The sequence below is a fragment of the Oncorhynchus clarkii genome, chromosome 21 (genome assembly GCF_045791955.1).
Source record: "Oncorhynchus clarkii lewisi isolate Uvic-CL-2024 chromosome 21, UVic_Ocla_1.0, whole genome shotgun sequence".
Taxonomy (NCBI): domain Eukaryota; kingdom Metazoa; phylum Chordata; class Actinopteri; order Salmoniformes; family Salmonidae; genus Oncorhynchus; species Oncorhynchus clarkii.
The window spans coordinates 11,642,441-11,669,924 of NC_092167.1; the positions used below are offsets into that span (position 1 = coordinate 11,642,441).

The 27,484-nt window shown below is 42.8% G+C and overlaps 1 protein-coding gene and 1 long non-coding RNA gene across 5 annotated transcripts in view; one reads left to right on the top strand and one right to left on the bottom strand.

The window, feature by feature from the left end:
- Positions 1-545: 545 nt before the first annotated feature.
- Positions 546-23,110, top strand: LOC139378531 (uncharacterized). Its single transcript, XR_011628306.1, has 3 exons — positions 546-633; positions 11,422-11,538; positions 22,977-23,110. It is a non-coding gene; the product is annotated as an uncharacterized lncRNA (long non-coding RNA).
- The window catches only part of LOC139378530 (PRKC apoptosis WT1 regulator protein-like), a 79,875-nt gene continuing 64,953 nt past the window's right edge, over positions 12,563-27,484 (bottom strand). The window contains exons 4-8 of one of the 4 annotated variants that reach the window (XR_011628305.1): positions 25,369-25,403; positions 22,968-23,085; positions 19,318-19,422; positions 12,905-15,713; positions 12,563-12,816 (exon numbers count right to left, since the gene is read on the bottom strand). Coding sequence is in view for 3 of the 4 variants with exons in the window: in XM_071120786.1 (XP_070976887.1) it covers positions 15,627-15,713; positions 19,318-19,422; positions 22,968-23,091; positions 25,369-25,403 (351 nt within the window). In the remaining variant the exon portion in view is untranslated. Of the gene's footprint in view, positions 15,714-19,317; positions 19,423-22,967; positions 23,092-25,368; positions 25,404-27,484 lie in introns of all 4 variants that reach the window. The other 3 variants (XM_071120787.1, XM_071120786.1, XM_071120788.1) reach the window with 3 other exon arrangements.

Below are 27,484 nucleotides of genomic sequence, written 5' to 3' on the forward strand. Positions count from 1 at the left end.
GAAGGTCACACAAAGTTTTCCATCTACACTTCGGTGCTGTCTCAACACTTGTGATTTTGATCATTTCGGTGACATTCTTGAAAAGTTTGTTTTTAATTAACCGTTTCCCAGCTTGTTTATCTTAAGTGTAGGGAAGTAGCCTGCTAGTAGGCCCAAACCTATTTAGTGCAATCAAATATCACCTGGCGTGTGCATTCGACATTTGTGTTTTTACAGTTACTTTACTGTTTATACAGTACATGCTGTTGGTGCTTTTGGAGGTAGGAGGTAGAGATTTGGTATCCACAGGAAAGTGTTCATTTCTGTCACATGTATTTTCAATCTCTTAAAGCATAGCAGAGGATGCACAATATGTAAACACTAGCCAAATGTAAACGAACATGGTCGACCGAAGCACATTTCCTCACAATCAGCTGAGATTGCTTGCAGTTTGGTCTGTGGTTCAGTTAGGCTCAGCCATATTGCGCACGTGTTGCTCACTTGCGAATTGCATCAGCATTGAAAATAAAAACCCGAAGTACAAATCGATATACAGACCAGTGTACTGAAGGTCAGGTTGATAACACTTCCCTGTGGATATGTTGTATCAGATTACCTCCGACATCGGGAGAAAACCGGTGGACAACAGGCAAAGTAAGTTGAAAATGAAGTTTGTGCAACATTCTGACTTGTAATGGGGACTTTTGGGGAATGCTGAGCCTACCAGTGTGTAAGTATTTCCCTCTCTGATTCTAAAAGAGGCTACCTGTCACGGTGACCCTTGCAAACAACAGTGAAATCTTATTCAGTTGTAAACAATATGTTTATGGCGGTCTGACAGCGGCAGTGTTTTCAGAAATGCGAGTAGTCTTACTAGGCTATTCTAATGAATGATTTGCTTCCAGGGAATATGTGTTGTTTCATGACTAGTTCTTATGACCTGTCCTTGTTATGATAAATTGAGAGATGCTGCAATGGCGTCTTTTGTTTTGCAAATGTGATTGGCCAGTGACTCACCTTTCTCCCTTGGGAAGAAGGTCACACAAAGTTTTCCATCTACACTTCGGTGCTGTCTCAACACTTGTGATTTTGATCATTTCGGTGACATTCTTGAAAAGTTTGTTTTTAATTAACCGTTTCCCAGCTTGTTTATCTTAAGTGTAGGGAAGTAGCCTGCTAGTAGGCCCAAACCTATTTAGTGCAATCAAATATCACCTGGCGTGTGCATTCGACATTCAAACAAGCAGATAGATATGTTGTTTTATGGACAGGAATGGACATGTCATGAAGTCATCATTGCCTATATGATCTGGCCAATGGAATATATTTAAGTAATTAGCCCAAAGAAATGTGGCATATGGCTGAGGTGCCTAATTGCTATTATAAACTGGTTAACCATATAATTAGAACAGTAAAATGAAATGTGTTGTCATACCCGTGGTATACAGTCTGATATACCACAGCTTTCAGCTAATCAGCATTCAGGGATCAAACCACCAAGTTTATAATTAAGTGATCATGTTTGAGAGGCCAGTGTTTGGAGGATATGTTGGCACGGGTGTTATTAGGCCCGAGACGAAGTCGAGGCAAACAGTGCCAATATATCCTCCAAACACCGGCTACGAGGGCATTATCACTTTTAGACAAAGGGTTACCAACATATTCAAATAATGACCGACCAGCCGGCTTGGGTAGCAACCCTACAGTAGATTTGCTTTCGGGACTATATCTTGTGGAAGGATGAAATAGTATAAATAAATTCATCAAAATAAAGTTTTTAATGAAAATATGTCCATCATTATTCGGTTCGGTTGCCAGAGACGCGACCCAGTCGTTCAGTCTTTTTGTTCTGTATCTACAGACGCGACCCAGTCATTCGTTCTACATGTTCCATTGCCATTCTGGCTGCAACATTCTTTGACCTTGCTTGCTAGCTAGCCGACTACGGCTAAATAAGTCACGTCAAACAGTGCAGCCAGAACAGTAGCTGCACTTGCTTAAGCTGCAACATTTGCATCCAAATGCATCCATAACAATGAGCTACTGAGGCACGATTTCACCAGGCATAAGAAAATGTGCTCTCTCTTTAGTATACAAATCTCAGCTGTTGAAAACTAAATGTTAGTCTAAGAGAAATGTGAGATAATGTCTAGATGCTTTTTATAGTGGAGATCAAGTTCATAAATTGTCTGGCTGGGCTGATGAGACAGCGGATTGTGCAGTCAGATGGAACAGAGTAAATAGGCATTTTAAAGTCATAGATTTAGCCGGTGATAACTTGTGGAATAGACACCTGCTAGAATACACTTTTAACCAATCGGCATTCAAGATTAGACCCACCCGTTGTATAATGTATGATGTACCACGGCTTTCAGACAATCAGCATCCAGAATGCATCCGGAACATTGCGCCATCTGAATGTCCCCATTTCATTTAGTGAGGAACGTGAGGAACAGTTAGTGAGGAACGTTTAGCCTTGTGAAATAGATACATTCCTCATAAATAATTTCTGTTTTTCTAAGTAGGCTATTCATTACACAATGAGTGTGGAATTATAATAACTTCAATGCCAGGTCTTGAATGCAAAATATCCTCTGATTTCTGTAGCTACACGGTTTGTTCTTTGGAATGAAAAAGTCTATTCACAGTCACTAAGGATATGATATACTATACAAACAGAGCTCTCATCTGTTGGGCAAAAATCATTGATTACACAACTAGAGTAGTGTCCTCCTTCATCTCTCCCCAGTAACAAGCCAACATGACCCTGGCTATGGCACCGCTGTCGTTCCGTGAGGTTGGTGACTTGCCGTGGCAGGGTGGACCCGTAGGCAGGACCATGCAGAGAGCGACCTTTCCAGTCATGTGTCACCTGCTTCTTGCGCTCAGGGAACCGGAGCGACCCTCTAAGCTCGGGTGTGTCTGAATGTCACTGTTGTGCTGCTCCACTGGAGCATCAAAGCACTGGAGCTAAGCATCAGCCAAACAGACCCTGGTGGTGTGAAATCACTTTTATTCATTAAGGACTAGTGCAGTGGTGTCAGATTGTATTTCCAGTGAGGCATTTGTATAATTCATTCCACATCCAATATGGATGTTTTCCTTGTATTGTTGTTGTTGTTGTTATTGCCTCTGTGTTCCTCCTATGTGGAGGCTTCTCAGAAGATGCTGCTGCCCCTTGCAGGGTCTGTGTCCACCATCCTTCAGAGCGTAATTTAACCTGTGTCAGAGGGGCATCCCCAGTGGGACCGTTGGCTCATTAGATCCTCCTGTGATACTAACCCCCAAGTTCGGTTTTTATTTTCAAAATAAGCTACGTTTTTCTTTTGAAGCGAGGAGGCTTTGTTTCCGCTACCTTCGTGCCTGTAATTGGTTATGGTGATATCTTGTACATGTATGCGTACTGTTGGGCGATGAGGTTTGTTACAAACTCCAAAGCTCTCACTCATCACTGTACCGTCTATAAGAGAGTAGGCTGGCATTGTTACGTTTTTGTTTATAAGGCCATACTGAGACAGCTCCCATTTTACCTGTGTATCTGCATTATCCAGCAGACAAATGACAACTATCGCCTGAGCTCACATGGTGTTTTGTTGACTGTGACTGATGCTGTGTTCGTAACCAAGTGGGAAGTTGGAATTTACCACTTACTACTGGGGGAAATCCACTTTAATGGCCCTTTGGCAATTACTACACATTTATCTTATTTTAATTTATTTTACAAGATATTAGACCTTAATCATCTCATCAGGTAATGAAGTTACTTTAGGTTAGGGCTTATCAGGTTAAAATAAGCAAACTCATCATTAGATAATTTAGCTTGGTAAGAAAAAGGCAAATATAAAAATACAAACGCTAAGTGAGTTATCACCTAATGTAAGATATTTAGGCTTGCTTAGAGTTCACTTTTTGTAGTGGCGAACTCATCTATCATCCTGAGCTCCCACTTTTTCTACATGCTGACTAAAGAACTGACCTCTTAAAAAGCATTTTTGGCAGTTAAACGCAACAACCAAACATTATTTTTCTTAAAGCAATCTATTCATACGGTTTTGGAACATAATATAATTTGTTTACAAGCTGTACTTTTATTTTATGGTTTACGCCGCTTGTTGGACGTTAGCGAATCGGCTTTGTTCAACAAGTTCAAAGCACGTCAATGCATCCAACTAGTATTTTTGACTTCATAACTGGTAAATCTCCACCTCTCATTTGGTTACGAACATAGCATAAGGCCTGTACATAGCTAGGGGGAAAAGCATTCTAGTTCTCTGTCACTTATGTTTGGAACAAGCTTCAAAAAGTCCTGAAATTGCAGGTTTAAATCTAGGGTAAACACTATGATGGGAAATTAAGTGGAGGGTCGTCAATGTTTTGACCCTTGGTTGCAACACACCTTCTTGCTGCTCAATGTGTAAATGTATGTTTTTTAAACTGTGCTGCTTCGTGTTTATGTTGTAAATGTGTGAAGCTTTGTGTGCTGCTATTTTGTCCAGGTCTCTCTTTTTAAAATATATTTTTTATCTCAATGAGACACCTGCTAAAATAAAGATTAAATAAATAAATCAATAAAAAGTGAAGGCTCATGGAAACGGACATGCATAGATGAACCGTACTCCCACACTGCTAGCAATCCCCCGTGAGTTCATAGGTGTTGATCATGTCAATGGATGGATGGATGGATGGATGTGTGGGTAGATTCCATAATTGATTGATTGAATGATAGCTGAATGTTATTCTACCACAGAACCTGAATTGGAAGTTTTTATACATGACTTGTCTGATACAGTACTATCTCAGCTGTCAACAGAGTGTGAGTGAGAAAAACTTCAGGCACTCTGCTTACTGCACAAACATTATCCCCTGGAGGTGTTCTGCTGTCTCTGCGCCAGCCCAGCGGATGAGCCGTGTTGTGAGTGTTTGCGTCCCCGGGGAGTACTGAGAATGAGACTCTGCCTCTCTCCGACAGAGAGAGAGGCAGCGTGTGTGTGCGTGTGTGTGTATGTATGTGTGTGAATACTTAAATCATATTACATAACAACAAAACCACAACAAGCTTTCCCAGAAGGGGAGCCAGACAGGCTGTCATGGAAACAGTGTAAAGTGACCTTCAGGGACCATTGATGCTCCCCAGAGATGTTTCATATTCAGTATGTCGTGTGGCTTTATGTGTAACCATCACAACCTTGAGATCCATGCACTTTCACTGGAAATAGCTGCCAGGAACCTATTTGAGGGCTTTTAGTATTCATAACGTGACAACAGTTGTGTCAAGAATTACATTGGGATGCATCACTATCATGAAAGTGAAACAAATGAAAGTGTCCAACAGTCACAAATATTATCAGGTTTTACAGTCCAGAATATTGGCAGACTCAAGAGATCCTTTCTTTCTCTGCCTCCATGGTATTGACAGTAATAGTCTTCTGCCTTTGTGTTTTGTCCATAGCTAGTGGTGGTTCTGTGAGAGGGAGGCTATTGTATAACACAGGACTCCCACAGGGACTTTATGAGTTTCCACAGGCTAGCATGCCACGTTAGCATGATAACAACAGTTTTTAGAACATGCTGCTCATTTGTGACTGTGCAGTGCAAAGGGTATTTTTATGTAATACAAACAGCAGCATTTGACTTCATTTGACCAGCACAAAAACATCCTGTGGCGTATGGCATTAGCATCAAATAGCCCCCGCGATATGCAACTTATCAGGGAAGTTACGAACCAATATAGACAGGCAGTTTGAAAAAGCTACCCTTTGCTTTCCTAACAGAAATTTGCATCCTGCAGCACAAACTCCAAGAAGTTCTGGGACACTGTAAAGTCCATGGAGATTAAGAGCACCTCCTCCCAGCTGCCCACTGCACTGAGGCTAGGAAACACTGTCACCACTGATAAATCCCCATTGTTTGAGAATTTCAATAAGCATTTTTCTACAGCTGGCCATGCTTTCCACCTGGCCACCAATACCATGGTGAACAGCCCTGTACCCCCCACAGCAACTTGCCCAAGCCTCCCCCATTTCTCCAAATCCAGATAGCTGATGTTCTGAAAGAGCTGCAACATCTGGACACCTACAAATCAGCGGGGCTAGACGATCTGGACCCGCTCTTTCTAAAATGATCAGCCGAAATTGTTGCAACCCCTATTACTAGCCTGTTCAACCTCTCTTTGTATCGTCTGAGATCCCCAAAGACTGGAAAGCTGCCGCGGTCATCCCACTCTTCAAAGGAGGAGACACTCTAGACCCAAACTGCTACAGACCTATATCTATCCTACCCTGCCTTTCTAAGGTCTTCGAAAGCCAAGGTAATAAACAGATCACCGACCATTTCGAATCCCACCATACCTTCTCCACTATGCAATCTGGTTTCCGAGCTGGTCATGGGTGCACCTCAGCCAAGCTCAAGGTCCTAAACGATATAATAACCGCCATCGATAAGAGACAATACTGTGCAGCTGTATTCATCGACCTGGCCAAGGCTTTCGACTCTGTCAATCACCACATTCTTATCGGCAGACTCAACAGCCTTGGTTGGTCAAATGACTGCCTCGCCTGGTTCACCAACTACTTCTCAGACAGAGTTCAGTGTGTCAAATCGGAGGGCCTGTTATCCGGACCTCTGGCAGTCTCTATGGGGGTGCCACAAGGTTCAATTCTCAGGCTAACTCTTTTCTCTGTATACATCAATGATGTCGCTCTTGCAGCTGGTCATTGTCTGATCCACCTCTACGCAGATGACACCATTCTGTATGCTTCTGGCCTTTCTTTGGACACTGTGTTAACTAACCTCCAGACAAGCTTTAATGCCATGCAACTCTTCTTCCGTGGCCTCCAACTGCTCTTAAATGCATGCTCTTCAACCGATCACTGCCCGCACCTGCCCACCCATCCAGCATCACTACTCTGGATGGTTCTGACTTAGAATATGTGAACAACTACAAATACCTAGGTGTCTGGTTAGACTGTAAACTCTCCTCCCAGACTCACATTAAGCATCTCCAATCCAAAATTGAAAGTGAAAAAAAAGAAGAAAAAAGAAAGAAATTGCAGCTATTGAAGTCATAATTTTTCATTTCCTCTCATAAACGTACAACTGAGGTATGGCAGGCAGGACTTTTGTATCCAAACAGAACAAGGGTATAGCATTAACAGGACACCGTGTATGTAGCAAAGAGAGATATGAATCAGTCTCGTGCATGTGTCAAACTTATTCCACGGAGGGCCTAGTGCCTTACGGGTTTTCGCTCCACCCTTGCACTTGATTGACAAATTAAGGTCACTAATCAGTAAGGAACTCCCCTCATCTGGTTGCCTAGGTCTTAATTGAAAGGAAAAACCAGACACTCGGTCCTCCGTGGAATGAGTTTGACACCCCAGTGTAGTGGATTGAATAGGTTGCATGGATGTGGTGAGAACACTGCCATCCACTGGTAGAGCAGAGAAACTGAAGCAGTGTAGGAAAACACATTGGTACTGAACATGATTGCTATCTACACAGTGTAGGTTGTGTAAGTCATTCTTTGAATTTAAATTCCTTTGAAAGTTGAAGACATTGGATATGTATGTTATTTCAACTCGTTTCTTCCACATAATTAAACTACTCAAGGTAGTTTTGTCCAGCAAAAAAAAAAAAGGGGCAACCAAATTCCCAGTCTATATATGAGGTATTCTGTCATTAGTGTTCTCACCCAACAATGCAAAGGATCTTGGTGGAATTAGCAGCCAGGCAGGTTCTGTGTGTGTCTTCATGGGTGTGCGCAGACCGTAGTTTAGAAAGATTGATCGGGATTCGCATCATAGATCGTTGCCATGGTGACCAAAAATGATCTTTTGGAACAGCCAACTTTATTCCCAGCTGAGAAAAGAGGTACTGAAGCTTGTTGTGCTCTGGTTCTAATCACGGGACTTGACAATTCCATATGTTGTATGAGGATTTCTTGACTAGAGTATCGACAACTGTACACAAATACTATTGAATAGATTCTGACTTACACAATCCATGTTGAGGCCGATGTAGTTCATTTTGAGGATGCAGCTTCAAGGTGACATTGATGCCTCCAACGTGACAGTGATCAGGACAATGAGACACCAGTGTACTAAGAAAATAAAAGGACGTTACAACTACCATTACTACAGTGCCTGGCTATCCAACTGTCCTGCCTTAAAGTGAACTTGACCTCAAGTTTGACAAAAGGACCACATATAGAAATTCAGTTCCAACAATGTCTCTTGTCCCACTGGCCATCACAGACCAATGTCTGTGGCTTTGAGGAGAGGCACTCAACTAAGAGGAAGAGAAACGGATTGTAATTTCAGAATGCAGTGGGGCACTCAGCAAAGCCAAGAGGACATGGTGTGCTTCCATTTTTGTTTTTACTTAGATGTCAGCAACCCCCCCCCCCCCAAAAAAAAGTTGAATATAAATTAAGTCAACAAGAAAAAGGAACAACCTTCATCAAGTCTTACCGATTCCTTATTATACCTATGTAGCCACTGAAGGGACTCTTATCAACAAAGGGGTTTTATTGTCTTCTCAGGAATTCAACATTCTCTGTGTTGTCTGACCAACCCCTCAATCACACCTCTGGGAAGAAGAGGTTCTGTTGTCTTTACATCCTATAGGTCTGATATCTGATTGAGGTTAACTTTACAGTAATAATATTGGTCAACAACTCCGATTTTGAATAGAAACAACTCCGATATTATAAAGGGGTCTTAAAATTCATTGTTTCTCTCTTCTGTTCTAGACCTGCACCGGTGAGATACACTTTCTTTCTTCCTTCCTTCACCCCAGGGACTCTTGGTGCATGGTCTTTCAGGCTATGACCTCTCTCACTCTTCCTGAGCATCCTTAGAATAGTGCCTTGTAATGCTTGTTAATGCTTTGTAACTTAAGTTTGTGCCTTGTATAGTGTAGCATTCATCTTACAAATTAATGAAATACAGTTGTATTTAGAATTTCATTCCCATTCCTTTCTTGATTGCCTATTACTAACTCAACAATAGTCTCTTGCATATTTGATGTATCTTTATGGAATCAGATAAACAGGCTAATTGCATAGTCTTATCATGGGTCACATGAGGTATACAGTCGTGGCCAAAGGTTTTGAGAATGACAAATATGAATTTACAGTGTTTGCTACTTCAGTGTCTTTAGATATTTTTTGTCAGATGTTACTATGGAATAATGAAGTATACTTACAAGCATTTCATAAGTGTCAAAGGCTTTTATTGACAATTACATGAAATTGATGCAAAAGTCAAGATTTGCAGTGTTGACCCTTCTTTTTCAAGACCAATTAACTGTCAATTAACTTCTGGGCCACATCCTGACTGATGGCAGCCCATTCTTGCATAATCAATGCTTTTAGTTTGTCAGAAAGTGTGTGTTTTTGTTTGTCCACCCGCCTCTTGAGGATTGACCACAAGTTCTCAATGGGAATAAGGTCTGGGGAGTTTCCTGGCCATGGACCCAAAATACCGATGTTTTATTCCCCGAGCCACTTAGTTATCACTTTTGCCTTATGGCAAGGTGCTCCATCATGCTGGAAAAGGCATTGTTCGTCACCAAACTGTTCCTGGATGGTTGGGAGAAGTTGCTCTCGGAGGATGTGTTGGTACCATTCTTTATTCATGGCTGTGTTCTAGGCAAAATTGTGAGTGAGCCCACTCCCTTGGCTGATAAGCAACCCCACACATGAATGCTCTCAGGATGCTTTACTGTTGGCATAACACAGGACTGATGGTAGCGCTCACCTTGTCTTCTCCGGACAAGCTTTTTTCCAGATTCCCCAAACAATCGTAAAGGGGATTCATCAGAGAAAATGACTTTACCCCAGTCCTCAGCAGTCCAATCCCTGTACCTTTTGCAGAATATCAGTCTGTCCCTGATGTTTTTCCTGGAGGGAAGTGGCTTCTTTGCTGCCCTTGACAAGAGGCCATCCTCCAAAAGTCTTCGCCTCACTGTGCGTGCAGATGCACTCACACCTGCCTGCTGCCATTCCTAAGCAAGCTCTGTACTGGTGATGCCCCGATCCCACAACTGAATCAACTTTAGGAGATGGTCATGGCGCTTGCTGGAATTTCTTGGGCGCCCTGAAGCCTTCTTCACAACAATTGAACCGCTCTTCTTGAAGTTCTTGATGATCCGATAAATGTTTGATTTAGGTGCAATATCCTTGCCTGTGAAGCCCTTTTTGTGCAAAGCAATGATTTCCTTGCAGGAAACCATGGTTGACAGAGGAAGAACAATGATTCCAAGCCCCACCCTCCTTTTGAATCCTCAAGTCTGTTATTAGACCTGACAGAGTTATCTCCAGCCTTGTCCTCGTCAACACTCACACCTGTGTTAATGAGAGAATCACTGACATGTCAGCTGGTCCTTTGTGGCAGGGCTGAAATGCAGTGGAAATGTTTTTGGGGGGATTCAGTTAATTTGCATGGCAAAGAGGGACTTAGCAATTAATTGCAATTCATCTGATCACTCTTCATAACATTCTGGAGTATATGCAAATTGCCATCATATAAACTGAGGCAGCAGACTTTGTGAAAATTAATATTTGTATCATTCTCAAAACTTTTGGCCACGACGGTATACTGTATAACTATCGCAGTATATTCTATCATATTGAAATGCTTGCAGAGTTTTACAAATCATGTAAAAGACATACTGTATCAGAAATGTAATACTACAGCAATAACAACTTACTATAAGCCTAACCAAAGTACACAAACACCAAGAACGTGTGATCTACACCAAACCATATCTCAGTCATTGCTATGGTAACAGTTGTGGGAAAATGAAAGTATGATAATCTATCGCACTATGAATCATACAGTCGTAGGAGTTCTGTGGTGAATGAAATGCCTTTGGTCTGTCAACGGTTTATGTTGCTTATTGGTGTGAAAATAGCGCCTTTCCTCCTTATTGACGTTTACAGGGCATTTCTGAAAGGGCAGCCCAGCTCGTGGTCCTGGTGTGTTCAGGGAAATGCATGTGTCTTGTGTTGTTCCACCTCCCCTCTCTCTGACATGGTGTTGTTCGCGTTTCAGAGCGTTGGTGGGAGAGCACGAGTCGAAAAAAATCCCTCACTAGTCCAGTAGCAAGCTACAGAGGTCCATCAGGCTTCCACAAATGCCAACGCTATTAATCTGTGTTACAAAAGACTCACTGCAGAATGTATCCTAATTTTGATACGAGTGCAACGTGTGGGATCTCGTAGGTTCCATATCAGTAGAACATGATCTACTGGTTACAAAAGGTTTTAGGGAAATGTTATCTTATTCTAAACAAAACTCTATATGGGCAATATTTTATTTTATTTTAGGAGGCATTTTTCTGAGCAGATGGTTCCAAGCCAGCCGGCCAATTCAGGGGAGACGAAATAACCCACATATATTCTCTCCCGCTCTCTCTCTCCCCGACCCCTGCCTTCCTCAGCTGGGTGAGTGGTTCCTTGCACCAGAGATCCCAGAGATGGAGGAGATTGGCTCTGAGGACCAAGAGCAAGAAATCACTGATAATGAAATATGGCCTCCTTCAAGAAACAAGATAAGGGTTTGTTTTATTTTTTCTCCAATTACTATCAGTTCCAAAAGATCAAATGCATTTTGGTGGACACGGATGTGCCCATTCCATCCATAACAATTGGCCTCCAGGCCTCATCTCAGTGAAGATCTAAGGTCTTCACTGAAATAAAAAATGTTACCTCTATTACATTTCAGATCTACCAAAAAAAAACAAAGTTATTGCTTAAAAGTACAAAGGTAAAATGGTATCTGATAACGCTGCAGTCCTGTAATTTCATTAGTGCCGTTAGAGCTTTGATCAGAGCCCAACTGTGTCGTGTACCAGTAAGAATAATAAAGACATTAATTTAGCATGAACAAAACCTACATACCTCCATTTTCCAAACATGTCCCCGTGAGGCTGTGCGGTGGTGGTGAGAGCCTTTCAGAGGGCTGGTTAAGGAACAGATGAGGGGTTTTTAAATGAAGCTGAAGTTGAAACTCAGTTAATGATAGTTTTACTAAGCAGAGAGGAGAAGCAGTGAAGAGACTGTCAAGATTGTGAATAACAAGACGGGAAAAAGACAAAGTAGGGGGTTTAAAAAGGAGATTATTTCACAAACTAGAGGAAGGATGAGGAATGAACAGAATAGTTTCAGGCCTCCTATAATATATTACTAAATCACACGCACCTTACAACGTCCTATAAAAATGCTAATAGGAATGGTGCTGGACCACCCTGGGGCAGTTCTAGGAAGATGAGACAATTACCTTTACATTAGTCCTGATAGGAAGCACTCTTCTCTCAAGGTGAGGGAGACTAATGACTTGGATGGCATTGCTGTATTAGTGCAGCGTCACAGTGTGTTGGAGGCGCAGCTTGCCAGGGATGGGTGGTCCCTCTCCAGTCAGACTGCGAGGTGATTGGTGATGATGAATAACCATGGTCGGGGAGCACACAGTGTGTCTATTGTGACAACTGAACCACCGCTGTCACATTACATTACCGGCTCAGTGGCATCGTATCATCACATCAAATTAGCCTTAATGAAACACTAACGAGTCGACAGAGAGATAATCAAACTTTTATTAAATGACTTCATCTTTTGTACATGCATAACGTAGAGAGAGAAAGAGGTGTCCCTTACAGAAAAAAACATGTCACATGATCACGTGAAGTTCATGTGACAACATGTAAAACATGTGATAACATGGGAAGCAAAATGTCAACATGACACCATTAAACTACACTTGACACCATTTGAGTAAATGTGGGGATGGGGATGAAAAACTTTAACATGTGACAACGTTTGAGCTAGACAAAAACCTCCAGGGGACCATGGCACAACATACCAAGAATGTCCTAAAAACGTCATGGGGGAAATCCTTGAAACAAACCGGGAACTAGATAAAACCTCCAGCGGACCATGACACAACATTCCAAGAATGTCCTAAAAACGTCCTTGGGGAAAATCCCTGGAACAAAACTGGAACTAGTCATTGAGGAACATGTTAGGGTGTTTGTAAGATGTTCTCAAGACCTTTGCGTTACCATTCATCAGGGCGTAACGTGACGATAAGTAAAGTAATTACTAAAATAGTGAAAACATTTCATCAATGTCAATATGATTACATTAGACATGATCACTTGGTAGTTAAGTACTGACTTTTCAATATGACCCAACCTGGGATTTGAACTAACAACCTCTGGATTTGGGGTAAACTGATCTTTCTGCTGCGCCACAAACTCTGTAGCATTCCCCTACACCTCTACACTTACCAAAATAGTGCCGACTACACTGCTATTTTAGTTAGCAGTGACTATTCTCTCATCATTTAATTAATTCACTTATTTCAGCAATTTGAGGATTTTCTGTAGAGTTGCCTAATGTTTGTGGGGCATATTATTCTGTTTTAACGTTACTCCTGAATCACTCTGATAAATATGTACTTTTAACAAAGCTGAGATTTACTTTGAAGTCCAAAGTGTAGGAATATGTCAGAATGCCATGAACAAAGAGGTTGTGAGTTGAAATCCTAGGTGAGGACATGTGGAATAATAATTACTGTCTAAACAAACATACACAATGTAATCATGTATGTCAAAGTGTGCCAAATATGTCAGTTGAAAACATGTTATAAGCACCGTTTGTGTGTTCTAACTACTCTTGTTTTATTTGCAGGGCATCACCTGTGAAATCTAACGTGAAAAATATCCCCCAAAAGATTCACATTTGAATGACAATGTGAAAGGTTATGTGAAACATCATCACGTGAAGTGTTCCAAAAACACATTGTTTCACGTGTTTTTTCCTGTAAGGGCTCTGTGTGTGTGTGTGTGTGTGTGTGCGTGTCTCTACAGGTAAGCAGGGTTTCTATATCAAGATGTACCCCCAGTAAAGTCTAAAAACCTAAAATCTTTACCACCCAGTGGGCTTTACAGAACACATGATGCAACGGCCACACATTTGTTTCAGCACAAAAATGGGCCCCTGTATGTAATGTAAAGATCTAAATACGGTCGGGGTAAAGTAGTAGAACTTCTCACAGCCAAAATCACAGTCTTGAGAAATCAAAAACAGGTGCATTTCAAAAAAGTATGTTCCTTCAGTTGATTTGGTTACAAGAAAATGCACTGCAGTAGCTTACTCTATAACTCTTGCTCACTATATACCAAGAGCAGCTACACCTATCAATATTGCAAACAGAACAAGCTGTAAACGCTTGAGTAACAGATGCAAAACGCATTTCAAAAGATTCCATATGTATTTCTACCGGGGAGTAATCCCAGGACTTCTCTCCATCAACAATACTATAATATTTCATTTTCAACATTGAAATGGCTAATAAGCATAGAATTAAATGAAAACAAATTGCTAGCTTTTTATGATTTATAAATGGGGATATATATATTTGAATGACTTCAGGTTTAAAATATACCGCCTGGATTAAAATCAGAGCGTCAATTGGGTTTGGCAGAGTATGGCAGTCATCATATCCTAGCTCAACACCAACAATATAAAATAGGCTACTAAAATCATTCCAATCACCATTAAAAGGCAATAGCAGTTTAGTGTATTATGACTGGAGTAAATTTAGCTGGTTTTTGCTGTTCTCTGAATAGCATTTTAGAGTTAGAAATTGCGTAGAAACGCAGTAAATAAAGCGTCAACTTTATCCCCCCACCCATGTCACCAGAATACCCTAGTTTTAGCTGAAACAACCACACTGATTAAAATGTACCAAGTATAAATCGGAACAAGAGAGTAAAAGCGGCATTGACATAAACAGAAAAAGCACCAGGCTTTTTTTTTTTATCCCCTTGGGGAAATGGAACTAATGGATTTTCAAAAAATACGTCCGTAACATGCAAGGCATTATGCCCACTTTGGCTGATGGTAGCAGGGATTTTGTTTTGAATTTGGTCTAAATGACACAGGCTCCATCACAGAGCCGGTTCTTTCACGTGCAGATGGAGACCAGGTTTTAGTGCTTTGAAGGACAATACGGCCTCTGAGCTGACAATGCATTTACACTGTAATGATGCAGATAAACAGAAGCACAGAGAGCCGGTTGCACATAATCTACGCAAGTACTGTATACCTTGGTCAACAGATCATTAGAGTCAAAATGTCCAAGACCTCTTTTAGTTCCTAAAACCTACAAAGCATCCCTCATGTGCTCGGTGATGCACCACGTACATTCAATTTCCTTTTTAAGATTCATCAAAAAGAACAACAAATCTAAAAATGGCCTATGTACAAGAGATTTACATTAAATATACCATCATAGAACCTCATTTAGACACCCCATGGGATCTAAATAGGACTGGAGCTTTCAGTGGCTTCAGTTTCCCCTCAGAACTGAATAAAAGCGTCCTTAGGGAGGACGCTCAAGGTGCATTTAAGACACAATGGATCTAGAAGCTACTTTTAAAATGTCCTCTTCCACCCATCGACAACAGAGACACCACCGACACAGAGAAAGGATATGCTGCTGCTGGACTTGGAACGAGGGTGGAAAGGGAAGGGGGTGGGTGAGAGCAGGGGGTGTAAGGCCTTGAGAGGGGCACTCCGTTGGAGGGGTGGGGGGTGGTTGTTTTCTTTTTGGAAGTGGAGATCCGTGGCTCGTTGGGTTCTACCTAGTCAGCTGGCCCACCACCTTCAGGAGAGTTTTGTTCTCCTGCTTCAGCTGCTCGTTCTCATCCTCAATGTCATCGAGGTCCTGCAAAACAAAAACAAAGTATACAGCTCCACTTCAGCTTGATCTAAAGGAAGTCATATACCATCATTATGCAAGATCTGCCTTATTTTTTACCTCAGAGGAGTTAGCTTGTCAGTTTAGAGAAAGATGAGAGAGTGATAGGTGGAACGAAGAGTTTCACCTCACGGGTCTCCCTTCAGCAGAATTGCCTTGATAATAACGAATTAAACTTGAACAGCTCCAATTAGGCACAAATGAGGAGCCCTGTTGCCACGACGCCCTCTCATCAAAGCGCTGATCTAAAAGTGACACTTCTCATTTTCGGCTTCCTCCATCACTGGCGGAAGCGACAGGCGACCGTCAGGATTAGCTAAGCCGCACTTGTCGGAAACTTAAAAAGCGGGGTAGTCTGCAAGTCAAACACTGGAGGTCACAGAGCCACAGACATGGTGTGGCTACAGAACAGCTCACTGTCTGAGCTCTGACACAAGGGGAGAAAAGCCGTCTCCTTTCGCATCAGACGGCTGCTAGATTCACTCGATAGCCATGACATTGTTTTTCTGGCCTCCGGCATACCCCTTTAACCTTTTTAAGTTACAACCGACTAATAACTTTATTCACATTTCATTGGATCTCCCAACATAGATTATGTACTTCAACTTGCATGCAACCTGCTTGAGCCTGTATTCTATGTAGCCAATACCCAGAGTCAGATGTTCTCCGGGGTCATATTGTCTGCCAGCACCTCAGCCTTATCCAAGCCTTCGCTACAAACTCTGCTAGTGAGTCACAGTTCAAATCTTCAAGCGCTGCGAGAAAGAGACGCCACACTGGATCTGTTCCTTATCTCCTGCCTTCCCATCAGGCCTTGCAGCAACCTCTCAGAGGGACATTTCTGATCACTATCGCCCCGGCGAGAGTTCCCACAGGGAGACTTCCTCTTATGAGGTCCTGTTCATGTGATGCTATCAGGGCTCTCTGATCCAACAGTTATATGGCCTCCTCCACATGGCCAGATGGCTCATAGGCTGTGGAGACTGCAGTGGCTATCTTAACGAACACGTGACGATAATAAAGACAGCCAGGCATAGAGGACCCTTGCAAGTTCCTGAAATGTGCAAAATCAACACTGACCAGCAACTGTATTTGTTGGCAGGGGAGACTCAGGGCTTGTTTGCATTGGAATGCCTCATTGAGGAGGGCTGCAAACTCTCTTTTGGAATATTTCAGAGATGAAAGGCTTTTGGGAGCCCTCCTGCTGGGTTTCCCAATGCCAAACACATTGCCAAAACCTGTGACCCAGATAACGGGAGCAGGGGTCATGCGATGGGGAGATTTTGTTGATGGTCTCAGAGCGCTGGGAACACTGGAATACTGGCCCAAGACTGTAGACTCAGGAAACAGAAACTCTGACCTCTTATGAAACCAACAGCAAAGAGACCCGCTGTTCTCAATATTCAATTCCAGGAGCTAGACAATGATCTATGAAACATTCAAAGTGAGTGAATGCCATCTACTTTAGAAAAATACAAAATAACAACATCGGGAGAAATGCTGAGGAATTTGTGTTTCTGAGGACCCTAGTATTTGCCTCTCTGCATAGTGTGGGTCTATAATAGGTATGGAGACAGGGGGTGTGGGTTTTGCCTCTCTGTATACAGTGTGGGTCTATAGTAGGTATGGAGAAAGGGGGTGGGGGTTTGGCCTCTCTGTATACAGTGTGGGTCTATAGTAGGTATGGAGACAGGGGGTGGGGGTTTGGCCTCTCTGTATACAGTGTGGGTCTATAGTAGGTATGGAGAAAGGGGTGGGGGTTTTGCCTCTCTGTACACAGTGTGGGTCTACAGTAGGTATGGAGACAGGGTGTGGGGTATTTGCCTGTAGGCTGTCACAGATCTGACTCCCTGGTGCCAAGGAGAAGTAATATAATTGGTCTCTAGAGAAAGAGGCACATGTGACACAGCTGTCTCTTTAAATTCAGAGTCTGTGGATTTAGCCTAATGCGTGGACTACTAAATGGTTACATAACTTTCAGGAGCAGACCGGAGTGGAGATTTAGTAACTCTTGACTAATGACAAACTAATTACAGGGTGATAACCCTAGTGGTTATAAGTCACGTTACATATCAGGGGATGATTGAAATCAGACTCGTACTCCACACTAGAAGGGTGTCTCTTGACCACAGTGTGTAGGATGTTGATTGGCATAAGGACTCTTGACTTATAGCAGGGGCCTAGTGTTTTCTTAAGACTAGATCCAATAGACTGTCAGGGAAGGGAAAATGTCATGTTTTGAAAAGAGCAGCTGTTTTAAGTTAGGAGGCACACAGCGAAACTCAAAAGTTGTTTCTCTAAACTGCCAAGGGGTGCAGGGGAGTGGAACTGAAGAGCTCTGCACCTCGAACGGGTCTGCATATCGTTTACTTCAGGCTCTGTAGACCAAAACCGGATGGGGTTACGACCCGTGTGGTTGACAATGAGTTTAAAATGTTGATAAAATACCAAAATCAGATCCAGTTCAGAGGTTGGGGTACGAGAGATAAATAAAGCGAGAGAGAACATGAGAAAATCACTCTTTTGGGGGGGGTGCCTGTGCGAGTGTTAATCCTTGCAAACGCTGGATAATTGTAATCTTCTGCTTATCCGAGAAGCAGCTTCACAATATCAAGCTGATTGCCTGCAGATAGCGACGTGGTAATTTGGCAATCGGTTCTATTTAGTCCTCAGCTTCACTCAACACAGCTGTGTGAGACTGAATATCTCCAAGTTTCCTCTGCAGTGCACAGTTACTAAAAATGACAAGCTTTCAACTGACAAATAAGAGAAACTATAATAAGATTCACATAGAAAAGGGTGTTATAGATCAGTCACTCATTGAAAGCAAGTCTAAGAAGTGGTAGATCTGTTCAATGTGTGCTATTTATATGCTTCCCTTACGTTACATTTTTTACTTTTAGTTTTGTACACCAGCTTTAAGCAAATTAAAATACAATCATTTTGGGTTATGGACAATATATTTCCCAACAGCTTAAATGGTACAATGATTCTCTACACTATACTTGCCAGTTGTCACAAACTGAAATGAAGAAAACTATTAGAATTTCTGCATAGTTAGACGTGGCAAGACAGAGTTGTCCATCAAAGGATTACTGGTAAAGAAAACACGTACCAAAGTACAGATATACATTACAATACCTGTGTTCTAGACTAGAAGGGAACCATACATATCACACGTTATAATTTAAGGAGCATACTATTAATTACTAATAATTGTGAAAGTAGATCTAGCCTTGTTGCGCTAACATCTGTATAGTAACCTCTTCAAAATACCTGTAAATGACTTAACTCTCAGTGCCTTAGTGGCTGCCCACCCTAGCTCACCTCTACCCTCTCAACCTTGGGTGACCCTCCACAACACTCTAGCCCACCTCTACCCTCTCAACCCTGAATTACTGTCTCCAACACCCCCCACCCTAGCCCAACTCTACCCTCTCAACCCTGGGTGACCCTCCACAACACTCTAGCCCACCTCTACCCTCTCAACCCTGAATTACTGTCTCCAACACCCCCCAGCCTTGCCCAACTCTACCTTCTCAACCCTGGGAGAACCCTCTCCAACACTCACTCTATTAAGCAAGTCAATCTCCTCCTTCAGCTTTCCAATTAGTTCGTCTTTATCCTGGTGGGCTTTCAGCAGCTGCCCGTTCTCCTGCCTCTGTCTGGCCAGCTCCTGAGGAAGAAGGGACAAAGAGCTCTTTAACGTTAGAACACATACTGCAGCACTTTGGTACGGTCCACACACACACAGAGACAGAGAGAGACGGAGTCAGAGAGACAGAGAACAAATATAGAAGCCTTAGCCGTGTGGACATGTGGTCACGCTTGACGTTGATCTTTACGCTGCTAAATGAAGGCTCGCCAGGAATCTGCCTCTCCAACTTATCAGTAGTAAAAACAAAGTTAAGCGTGAACTGGTTTCCATGGAAACCCATAGAGCAACGAGAAAACAATCAAACATAATGAATGTAGCACGATGTCTATACCGTGGCAACCATAAATCTTCAGGACGCGGAAGATAATTGTTATTTTATGGAGGGTTACCCGAGTTACATGGGTAACTGAAGGTTGAAAGTAATACTTTCGTTATCATGATGAATGACACCAAAATCATGATGAATGACACTACAATGCGATACTCAAAGCAATCAAGAACACTGCACATTTGTCAATGCTGTATAAAGCTATGAAATCTACTGCATTTAAACAACAAGCCTGAGACCAGCGACAGAACTTGCTGAAATCAATACAAAACTATAGTGCACCGACTTCATTTACAGGCATCGTGGCAAGTGAAAGCAGTAGTTTTTCTTTTAGAAATGGACTGGACTGGGGTGACATTTGAGAATCTAAAAAGTGATTGAGAGGGAGTACAGAGTGTTGGGGAAGAGAGAACTCCACCTCTCCCTAACTCCAGTAAAAGACATTCTCTGACTGAACGCAGAGGAGTTATTGCCGTCAGGATTATAGGAAGGGCAACATCTGACTGAAGACGAACAGCGAGGCCAGACTGGGCAGCCGCTCAAACGATCCCGAGAGGAATTCATCTTTTAAAAATAAATCCTCAAGATTTATCAGGATGCTGATAGACGCTTTAAAAACAATTATAGGTCACCTCTCCCCAGGCCCTGCTGCTATCAAAGTATCTCTGCCCCTGTGACAGAGACAGACACACACAGACAGACAACACAGACAGACAACCACAGACAGACAACCACAGACAGACAACCACAGACAGACAACCACAGACAGACAACCACAGACAGACAACACAGGGCTTTCAGGAAATGTGAGATGGATATAGAAATAGAAATAGCAGTAGACAGGAAGGATATCAAATACCTACAATAAAATGTCAAATGTGCCAAGAAATAATCAACAAAGACAGGTCGTATTTTAATATTTCAAACATCACAGTCACATAAACATTAAGCATCTCCAATCCCAAATTAAATCTAGAATCAGCATTCTATTTCACAATAAAGCATCCGTCCCTCATGCTGCCAAACATACCCTCGTAAAACTGACTATCCTACCGATCCTTGACTTCGGGCGATGTCATTTACAAAATAGCCTCGAACACTCTACTCAGCAAATTGGGACGCTGTCTATCACAGTGCCATCCGTTTTGTCACCAAAGCCCCATATACTGCCCACCATTGCGACCTGTACGCTCTCGTTGGTTGGCCATCACTTCATACTCGTCGCCAAACCCACTGGCTCCAGGTCATCTACAAGTCTCTGCTAGGTGAAGCCCCGCCTTATCTCAGCTCACTGGTCACCATAGCAGCACCCACCTGTAGCACGTGCTCCAGCAGGTATACAGTGGGGCAAAAAAGTATTTAGTCAGCCACCAATTGTGCAAGTTCTCCCACTTAAAAAGATGAGAGGCCTGTAATTTTCATCATAGGTACACTTCAACTATGACAGACAAAATGAGGGAAAAAAATCCAGAAAATCACATTGTAGGATTTTTTATGAATTTATTTGCAAATTATGGTGGAAAATAAGTATTTGGTCACCTACAAACAAGCAAGATTTCTGGCTCTCACAGACCTGTAACTTCTTCTTTAAGAGGCTCCTCTGTCCTCCACTCGTTACCTGTATTAATGGCACCTGTTTGAACTTGTTATCAGTATAAAAGACACCTGTCCACAACCTCAAACAGTCACACTTCAAACTCCACTATGGCCAAGACCAAAGAGCTGTCAAAGGACACCAGAAACAAAATTGTAGACCTGCACCAAGCTGGGAAGACTGAATCTGCAATAGGTAAGCAGCTTGGTTTGAAGAAATCAAATGTGGGAGCAATTATTAGGAAATGGAAGACATACAAGACCACTGATAATCTCCCTCGATCTGGGGCTCCACGCAAGATCTCACCCCGTGGGGTCAAAATGATCACAAGAACGGTGAGCAAAGTGAATGACCTGCAGAGAGCTGGGACCAAAGTAACAAAGCCTACCATCAGTAACACACTACGCCGCCAGGGACTCAAATCCTGCAGTGCCAGACGTGTCCCCCTGCTTAAGCCAGTACATGTCCAGGCCCGTCTGAAGTTTGCTAGAGAGCATTTGGATGATCCAGAAGAAGATTGGGAGAATGTCATATGGTCAGATGAAACCAAAATATAACTTTTTGGTAAAAACTCAACTCGTCGTGTTTGGAGGACAAAGAATGCTGAGTTGCATCCAAAGAACACCATACCTACTGTGAAGCATGGGGGTGGAAACATCATGCTTTGGGGCTGTTTTTCTGCAAAGGGACCAGGACGACTGATCCGTGTAAAGGAAAGAATGAGTGGAGCCATGTATCGTGAGATTTTGAGTGAAAACCTCCTTCCATCAGCAAGGGCATTGAAGATGAAACGTGGCTGGGTCTTTCAGCATGACAATGATCCCAAACACACCACACCACCCGGGCAACGAAGGAGTGGCTTCGTAAGAAGCATTTCAAGGTCCTGGAGTGGCCTAGCCAGTCTCCAGATCTCAACCCCATAGAAAATCTTTGGAGGGAGTTGAAAGTCTGTGTTGCCCAGCAACAGCCCCAAAACATCACGGCTTTAGAGGAGATCTGATTGGAGGAATGGTCCAAAATACCAGCAAGTGTGTGAAAACCTTGTGAAGACTTACAGAAAACGTTTGACCTCTGTCATTGCCAACAAAGGGTATATAACAAAGTATTGAGATAAACTTTTGTTATTGACCAAATAATTATTTTCCACCATCAATTGCAAATAAATTCATTAAAAATCCTACAATGTGATTTTCTGGATTTAGTTGAAGTGTACCTGTCATAGTTGAAGTGTACCTATGATGAAAATTACAGGCCTCTCTCATCTTTTTAAGTGGGAGAACTTGCACAATTGGTGGCTGACTAAATACTTTTTTGCCCCACTGTATTTCACTAGTGTAACTCTGTTGTTGTATGTGTCAAACAGCTTTGCTTTATTTTTGGCCAGGTCGCAGTTGTAAATGAGAACTTGTTCTCAACTAGCCTACCTGGTTAAATAAAGATTAAATAAAATAAAAACATTGGATAGTGATGCTGGATAGACCTGCGTTGAAATTCAGTTGTCAACTAGTGAACGATAGGCCTAATGCAGATCCTTCCCCCAGCTATGCTTGCTCGCACTAATCCAATGTGTTCAATGCATGAGGGGGTGTGACCGAGTGCACACTTCTGGGGGAATGGTAGAGCAAGCCTAATTTTGAATACCTTTTCCAGTTCCTCCATCCTCCTCTCCAGTCCTCCGGGTGCGGCGGCGTTGCTGTGGCGGTTGCCGTGGCGGTGTCGACTGTTCCCCCCCGCCTCCTCAGAACCAGAACCTCCAGAACTGCTGCTGCCACAACACACACATCAATACTTCTGACCAACACCAATGTCCATGCTTTCAACACTGACTCATGTCAACAATAGAACTGGGTACGGTACACGCGCACAATGCGCACACGCACGCACACACGTAGTTTGTGAAGTAAATCCAATAAACAACGTGTAAACCTTTTGAAATTTCCCTGACATTCAAAAGCATCACATAAAAACTGAAAAGCTGTTGCAGCGTATGACTCAGAGCCTGCTGAACACACAATACAGCTCTAATGGTCAGTCTTAAGTGTGAGGAGAACACGTACTTATACCTTTGATGCTTTTTTACCTTTTATTCCATTATGACATAAAATATTCTATTTCAAAGGGCGAAGAATGGATTCTGAATACGAGGCAATTTCAATATGACCATCTTGAACGCTGAGATGTGTAAAGAGCGCCCTGCATAAATCCACTTCATGTCATTAGCAAACAAAGAGTCCCTATTCATCGGCTAGTGAAGAGAGGTGCTACGGGGTCCATGGTCTGCAGCTAGTGAGGAACATAAACCTCTCGCTCTCCCCCCCCCCCACACACACAGAAATCAGACCCATCTCCCCTTCCATCTCTTTTTTAGCCAGGAGGCGCCACCACTCATAATAAAAACACTCAGATAATAATGCCGTTTTTGGGGCTATTTGACATTTACTTCCTCAGTAACTCAGAGGCTGAGCCCACAGAGATTATTTTCACTCTTTTCAGAACTAAAGAGTGTTGTGCCCATTGCTCTTGATATAAAGTCCTTGAAATGCTCTCCATGGCACTTGCCTACGCCAAGATATATATATTTATTTTTTTTGCTGAGGGTCTTCGAGGCCACTCTTCCCTTGTAGATGCAAACACACACACACACACACACACACACACGTTCTCTCTCTCTACATCCCTCTGTCTCTAGGGCTTGCAGCATCTGCCAGGCACCCAGTCTAAACAGCCATGTCCTCAGTGCTAATCACCCCATCTGGTCCATTAGCGCCCCGCAGAGAGCACACGGGAGACAGGCAGAGGCAATGATCCACTCCTGGAGGTCTCAGCAGGTGGGGGTTGGAGAGGAGAGGCAGAGCCAATAACAGAGTAGTAACCCAATGGCCACACACAACAAGTACTGAGATGCCTGGTGTGGAGCCCAGGGGAACAGAGAAGGCCCATCCATCTTAAAGTCAAACTATCTCCAAAGACTGACAACCAGCAACAGGCTGATCACTATAATAGCCCATTTCGACCATAATGATAGTGTAGTGAGAGAGGATGGTGTGAATGCATTAGCAGCCTGTTGTATAGTTTTGTTGGCGCGTTCACAGAGACAGGGTTGTCCAATCTCTCAGCCATCTTGTGGCAGCCACTCCACTCCACAACACTGGACCATGCGACAGTGGAGGCCAGCCAATCACAGGAGGATATCTTTACTGGGCCAGATTGGGAGCGTCAGCCGGTGTGAACTTGGCCGGGATCACACAGAACTTAACAATTTGATGGCGATTGCCCTTAAGCAAATAGTGGAAAAGAATTCCCAAATGGTGGTTGGGAATTTAGCAGTGTGGTGTCCAGAAAAACCGAGGTGTCAATGGCCACACCATAAGCAAGAAATATACTGACTTGGTGTGGATTAATTGGCTTTTGTATGCTCCGATAAGTCAATCATAGTAAGTGTGTGGTATAAAGAGGATGTCAGCTGTAATCAGCAACAACTGTTTCCGACCTTGATTGAACTTCAACCCCTTATCGAGACATCGGATCGGCTTGATATGCCCTCATGTCACGTCAACGTTGCATCGCCTGCAAACGATAGTCTGAACAACACGCCTGTTGTTGCCGTACAGTCAACTACTAGAGCAGGTTTTCCCAGACTCGGTCCTGGGGCCCCCCCTAAGTAGACAGCTGATTCAAATAATCAAAGCTTACTTGAATTAGGGTAGGCCCCAGGACCGAGGTTGGGAAACCCTGTACGAGAAGACACCCGGTGAGTTAATAATTAAGCTGTGCTGTCATTTCTGATGCATTGATATCAAAAACTGGAACTGGAACAGGCACCGTAAACACAGAGGACATTTTCAATTGTGAAACTTTTAAATCTATTTAAGTACATGCAAGGTCATCTGCTATGGTAATTAATGACCTAAACTGCTGCCTTCTCTTCCTGGTCTTCCAGGTGCTCTGTTTCTTCACTTAATCACTACATTCCCTCCCACCATACCAGAAACAATAATACACACCCTCATTCTCAACAGAAGTAATATGGAAGGTTTCTCACCTCTGGTGGTGGCCACTCCCGGATCTTGGAGTATCCTAGGAAAACAAAGGAGAGCCATGTCAGAGGAAGGGGATACTCAGACAACAAAAAGGCCCAGGGTTCTTTTGTACAAGTATATTACATACTGGTGGGCTATGTCAGGGGGAGGGCCATTTCTAATTGCTAAGGAATACATGAACAAAGGCAAGGGAAGTCTATCATACACATCAGAGGCGGATATGTTTGTTAGGATGAATACTATGCCGCAGGAAATTGATGCTCTGTAGCTTGAGTTATGAAACTGTTTAGTCAGCATTTTTGTATTCAACACTTGTGTCCAGATTGTGAAATTCACAGAGGAGACTTAAAATAATCAGCTTGAAAAGCTCACTGCCTGACACAAAGCCCACCTTTCCTCATGAATCTGCCTTGGGTGCAGACAAAAACACACGCGCAGACAGACGTACACGTACAGACGCACACTTACGCTCACACACATACAGTCCAGGGGCAGGTGGTTGTGTGCAACAGAGACACGACAACAAAATAGCATTGCGTCATCATCAGCAGAGAATCATCAGGAGTAGCTATTCCAGAAAGCCTGTAGGTTGTGTATAAACCTTCTTGAACCTCTACTGCTGAACTGATATAGATAGCTCCTCTGAATCTAATAGCTTACCTATCACCACACAGCCTCCAGTTGCACCATGCATACAACCAGTTGTGTAACGCGCGGTGCACACGTTAATCATGTTTCCCATTCTAGTATAATCTTAGAGTTAAAGGTCCATACATTGGCGAGGCCCCCACTGATCCCCTATGGTACAAAAATTGTGTTAAAAAAACACACACAAAAAGGTCAGGACCAGAGATGCATACACACTAAGGATGGATATCTATTCATCCCCTCAGGCCCTGAACAGTGAAACTCTTCTGGTGTGCTTGAGGATCTCTGCCTCTCCTCCACTCGATCAGAGAGTGTGGTTTAGTTGGTGCCGGTGGTGGACCTTAGTCCCTACTGTAGCCGTCTCCCTGACAGTAGAACCAGAAAGGTCCCTTAATAAAACTCTGGAAGAACTTCAAAGGAATCACACTTACTCAGAGGCTTTAGGGCTTCAAATACATAAGACGTAGGTTTCTTACTATAGAGAAATCAAAATAATTTTGTATGGTACAGAACTTCCACAGAGCACTTCAAATGGTTGTCTAAATGCAAATCTGTAAGTGTAGTGTGTAAAGTACTATGTTTTATGAATTGACTACAGTTGTTCCTAGAGGCTCTGGCTTTCGATATCAATCTATTCATGTCCTTGGGCTTTGGGATGATTATGCTTATATCCTCCTCTATGGTGGAAACACTGCTGACAGCTTTATGAAAGAGGCACTGACACAGGACTTTACTGTCAACTGTTGTTTTTCACCTTGTGTTAGTATGAGAAACACTAAATAATGCATTCTGTGTACACCAGCCACATACAGGTAACTGCCAAAATAAAGGAAACGTCAACATAAATTGTGTTAATAGGGTGTTGGGTCACCGCAAGCCGCCAGAACAGCATCAATTCGCCTTGGCGTAGATTCTACAAGTGTCTGGAACTCTATTGGAGGGATGCAACACGATTCTTCCACGGGACATTCCATCATTTGGTGTTTTGTTGATGGTGGTGGAAAACATTGTCTCAGGCGCCCCTCCAGAATCTCCCATAAGTGTTCAATTGGGTTAAGATCTGGTGACAGACACACACACACACACACACACACACACACACACACACACACACACACACACACACACACACACACCCCTTTAAATTATCTATGCTTCTTTGAGACCCCTCTTTCAAAGTCACTGAGATCTCTTCTTCTAGCCATAGTAGCCAAAATAATGGGCAACTGGGCATTTTTAGACATAAACCTAAGCATGATGGGATGTGAATTGCTTAATTAACTCAGGAACCACACCTGTGTGGAAGCACCTGCTTTCAATATACAGTACTTTGTATCCCTCATTTACTCGAGTGTTTCGTTTATTTTGGCAGTTGCCTGTATATTTCCATAGTGATAAGATCAAATCAGATCCAAAAGGTTAGTGAACATAGCAAATGTTTTCCTATAAACCCTGGGATTTATAAACACA